General features: G+C 33.1%; 1 protein-coding gene across 1 annotated transcript; it reads left to right on the top strand.

Moving 5' to 3' along the window:
- Positions 1–323: 323 nt before the first annotated feature.
- On the top strand, positions 324–2418 carry LOC133785193 (uncharacterized). The gene is made up of 3 exons (XM_062224447.1): positions 324–429; positions 877–980; positions 2094–2418. Exons 1-3 carry the CDS (start codon positions 324–326, stop codon positions 2352–2354), a joined length of 471 nt encoding a protein of 156 aa, XP_062080431.1. The 3' UTR covers positions 2355–2418.
- Positions 2419–4226: the final 1808 nt, after the last annotated feature.

Below are 4226 nucleotides of genomic sequence, written 5' to 3'. Positions count from 1 at the left end.
GTCTTGCTAATGACATATATGTCTCAGAATTTTTTTCTGCTCATATTTACAACTTTTGCTTAATATGTTCTACATATATTTATATGTGTATATAATCTTTTGGGTTAATAGCTGGAACTAGAAATTAATAAAAACTAGCTTGGTTAAATACTAAAATACTTCAGCTATTAGTTTTTAATACTAAAACCGAAAGTTTCAACATATTTTCACTCCAAGAATTATGGTAGGAGAAGTATCACAATTTTCATCCGTGTCTCCTTTGACAGCTTGTTTTGTTCCCTGAATAAAATGGGTACTGATTGACCTCATTTTGTCTTGTTTCTATGGGAAACAGAGTTAATTTAACATATGGTCTTGATGGGCTTGCTGGGGGGACTGTTGCCTTGGCATTTGTTGGAATGTCAATTGCAGTGCTTCCAATATGTCCTGGTTAGTATGAATCTTCTTGAAATTAGAATATGATGTTTGAATTTTAAGAATTAACAGTTGGATAATTTTCTATTTTACTTGTTTCTTGGTTTGAGTATATAATTAGTATTTTTTTTATTTTGTATAGATGTGATCTCAATCATTAGGCCAGAAGTAAATGAGGGTTTGAATAAGTATCCATATGTTAAAAAGCTATGTTCAAGAATAGTTGCTAACACTTGGAAACTATTCATAATGATGTGATAATTTAGCTATGTTTGTCGTACATTTTGAGAGTTTAACTAGTGGCTGACATGCTTTTTTAGAACAAAAAGAAAAATAACTTTCTTTCATTAGAAAAAAGGATAAGAAAACAAATGTTTAACAAGTGGCTGACATATTTTTTTAGTTACAAGTGTAAATATTGGGTTAAGAAAATTATTGAAAGCCACGAATGATGATCTCAAGAAAGCTTATATAGAAAGCTCGCCATGAAATGGCATCCTGATAAGAATCCCAACAACAAGAAAGATGCAAAGACCAAGTTCAAACATATCTCTGAGGCGTATGAGGTATTTACTTACTGCCCACTTTTATTTTTATGAGAAAAACAAAAGATTATGTTATTGGGACGTGTGCATGGCTTGTTTGATTCTCAAAAACTGTTTTTTTTGTTTGTTTGTTTTTGTAAGGTCCGTCGGACACCATCTATTTCCCCATTGGTATGATATTGTCCGCTTTGGGCCTAAGCCCTCACAGATTTTTTTTTGGGCACCTTCCCAAAAGGCCTCATTCCAATGGAGATGGTGTCCAACTTTATATACCCAAGATCCTTTCTATTTCTAGCCAATGTGGGACTTTGGTTGTACACCCAACAATCCTCCCCTCAAACAAAGGACCACCTTGCCTCTCCTCAGACGATTACAGATCTAAACCTGAATCCCTCAATTCCAACACTCAAGATCCCCTTGAGTAAGCTAGATGAATCCCTTCACCAGCTAAATTCGAAATCCCTTCGAATACCTGAATCGCTCGATTCCAACACTCAAGGCCTTCGAATCCCTTCGAATACCTGAATCGCTCAATTCCAACACTCAAGATCCCCTTGAGTAAGCTAGATGAATCCCTTCACCAGCTAGATTCGAAATCCCTTCGAATCAGATCTGAACCTCTGATGGCTCTAGCAACAAGCTTCACCTCTTTTGTTTGGTAATCCGAGGATACATTCACATGGCTAATTTTGGGATCCGGCTCTGATACCACTTGTAAGGTCCGTCGGACACCATCTATTTCCCCATTGGTATGATATTGTCCGCTTTGGGCCTAAGCCCTCACAGATTTGTTTTTGGGCACCTTCCCAAAAGGCCTCATTCCAATGGAGATGGTGTCCAACTTTATATACCCAAGACCCTTTCTATTTCTAGCCAATGTGGGACTTTGGTTGTACACCCAATAGTTTTAATCATCATATTGTTCATGTGCTTTTTAGTTTAGTTTTAATGATGGTTTGTTTGAGTGTGTAATTGAAAACCCAGAACTAAATGAGTGAAAGATATTTTGTTTTAGAACTATTAGATCAAAACTTGTATTTGTATTGAAAGGTATTGGTATATGTTTGTCTCAGCATATTTGTTATGAGTTTTCTGGCTTTGTTGATATGATTCTTTCTGTGGTTTTTGTTGTAGGTTTTAAGTGATCCTCTGAAGAGAGCCATATACGATCAATATGCTGAAGAAGGTCTCAAAGGACAAGTGCCACCCCCTGATGCAGCAGGGGGGTTCCCTGGTGGTGGTGCTACTTTCTTTCAAACTGGGGATGGTCCAAATGTGTTTAGATTCAATCCCAGGAACGCCAATGACATTTTGCAGAGTTTTTCGGGTCTTATTGCAAAGAACGTAAATGTATACAATTTCATTGGTAGATATGATTTTTATAATATAGATTGATTGTTTCTAAGCAAACTTTTGAGTAATTAATAAAAAATTATTTTCTTGTATTTTCTTTTGAAAATTTTAGAAATCTAACATATATAATACATTTTGGACTCTCAAAGGATATATTTGTTTTAAATTAAAATGAAAATTGTAGCTGCATTTTTTTTAAAAAAAAATACTTTTAAGGGTATGCAAAGCGAGTTCTAAAATCTTAATTTAAAGACACTCAACGGGATCTTGCGAGTCCTAAAAAATTACTTAAAGGCACTCAATCCGATTTTTTAGGACTCGCAAAAACATTCTTTTAGGACTCGTGTTGTGAGTCCTAAAAACTTACTTATAGGTGCTCAACGAGAGTTTTTAGGACTTGCGTTGCGAGTCCTAAAAACATTTTTTTAAGACTCACAATGCTAGTCCTAAAAAGTTTTTTTTGTAGTAGTGAAAGTAGACAAATATTTAATAAAAGTACGAGGTTCGAGGACATGAGAAACGTTGAGGATGAGAGAGTTCCATGTTCCATACCGAAGGCCTATGGTTAAAAAGTAATTTTTCTTCCATACATTCATTTATGTAGTTGATCATCTCATTTTGATATTAGATTGTTAGTGGATTTTTTTTTCTTTTCCTAAACTATGTTATGTGTACGAATCACATAGGTCAATGAATAGCTTGGCTTGAATGGAATCTAGAGATGGTAATCTAGAATTAGATGAATATTCTAGGTAAGATGTTACACTAGTTTTGATCTTGAGACAATCAAATTGAACATTTTATCTGCTCTACGCCTTTTATAATTGTTAAGTTAAATTATTTAATTATAGAGAGCACAAATCTGGTTATTCATCTTCCAGACAACTCACTACAAGGCCTGAAGCAACTCCAATGGATTTCGTTGCACGCCCACATTCTAAGATCGAGCCAGAAGAAATTGATTTTGGGAGAAATTTAGGATGTGATGAGATGTTGAGCATTCATATTGATTTTGATTTTGGATTTACCTATTCAGATCTGAGATGAGATTTGATTTTTATTTTGGGTTTGGTTATTAAAGGAGAATTTGTTTTCTTTGGATCTAGGTTTGAGATGATATCAAGAACACATTTAGTTTTATTGATTTAATTTTTTTTTGAATCTAGGTTTGAGATATTGATTTAGTTTAAATTAAGTTTTAAGATTTTAGTTTATTTCAGTTTAGTATATAGAATTAAAATTTTATTTTTTATTGTATTTTTTAATTAAATACTTAAAATTTTAAATTTTATAATCTTAAAAATTAATTTAATATAATTTAAAATTTAATAATTAAAAAAACTGAGGGTATTTTGGTCATATTATAAAAAAATTGATAATAATTGGGCTCAAGATACTATTGTGTTTCATTTTGCAAATGACAAGATTCAAATTGTCATTAAACAAAACAAATAGTCTGATTGATAATTTTTGCACAAAACAAGGGTCAAAATCATATTTTCCCATACTATAATTCTAACATATTAAATTAAACTTCACCCACATTAACAAGGGTCAACATGACCCATCATTTTATATTGATTTTGGACATCCTTCCAACTAGGATAATAAGATGGAACTTTATTTCCCATAGTAATCCTAATTAGACAAGTAAACAACTTTGCACTCTCTTCATTATGGCATGGTATTTATATGTCATTTCTTATAACTTAGCCTAGAGGTAATGGCTACCCTACTTGCCTCTTTTTTTATTTCTAAATTTTGCCGAAGTCCCCTCGAGCTCTTGAAACTTTGGGGGGGTTCTCCATTAATAATGTTAGAAAAAGTTGGAATTTTCACACACTCCATAATCCGGTAGAATAAAACCCCAGCTTCTTTAAGGTTTCATCAATGAAAACCCATTCTATCTGATAT

The sequence above is a fragment of the Humulus lupulus genome, chromosome 6 (assembly GCF_963169125.1).
Source record: "Humulus lupulus chromosome 6, drHumLupu1.1, whole genome shotgun sequence".
Lineage (NCBI taxonomy): Eukaryota > Viridiplantae > Streptophyta > Magnoliopsida > Rosales > Cannabaceae > Humulus > Humulus lupulus.
Note: the sequence above shows the minus strand (reverse complement) of the source record. Positions and strands in the feature narration are given on the sequence as shown.

Excerpts from the sequence above, each read along its gene's own strand:
- LOC133785193 (XM_062224447.1), top strand. The coding sequence starts at position 324 with ATGGGAAACAGAGTTAATTTAACATATGGTCTTGATGGGCTTGCTGGG. Across the intron at positions 430-876 it reads AGTGCTTCCAATATGTCCTG|AAAGCTTATATAGAAAGCTC; the intron begins GTTAGTATGAAT and ends GATGATCTCAAG. Across the intron at positions 981-2,093 it reads ATATCTCTGAGGCGTATGAG|GTTTTAAGTGATCCTCTGAA; the intron begins GTATTTACTTAC and ends TTTTTGTTGTAG.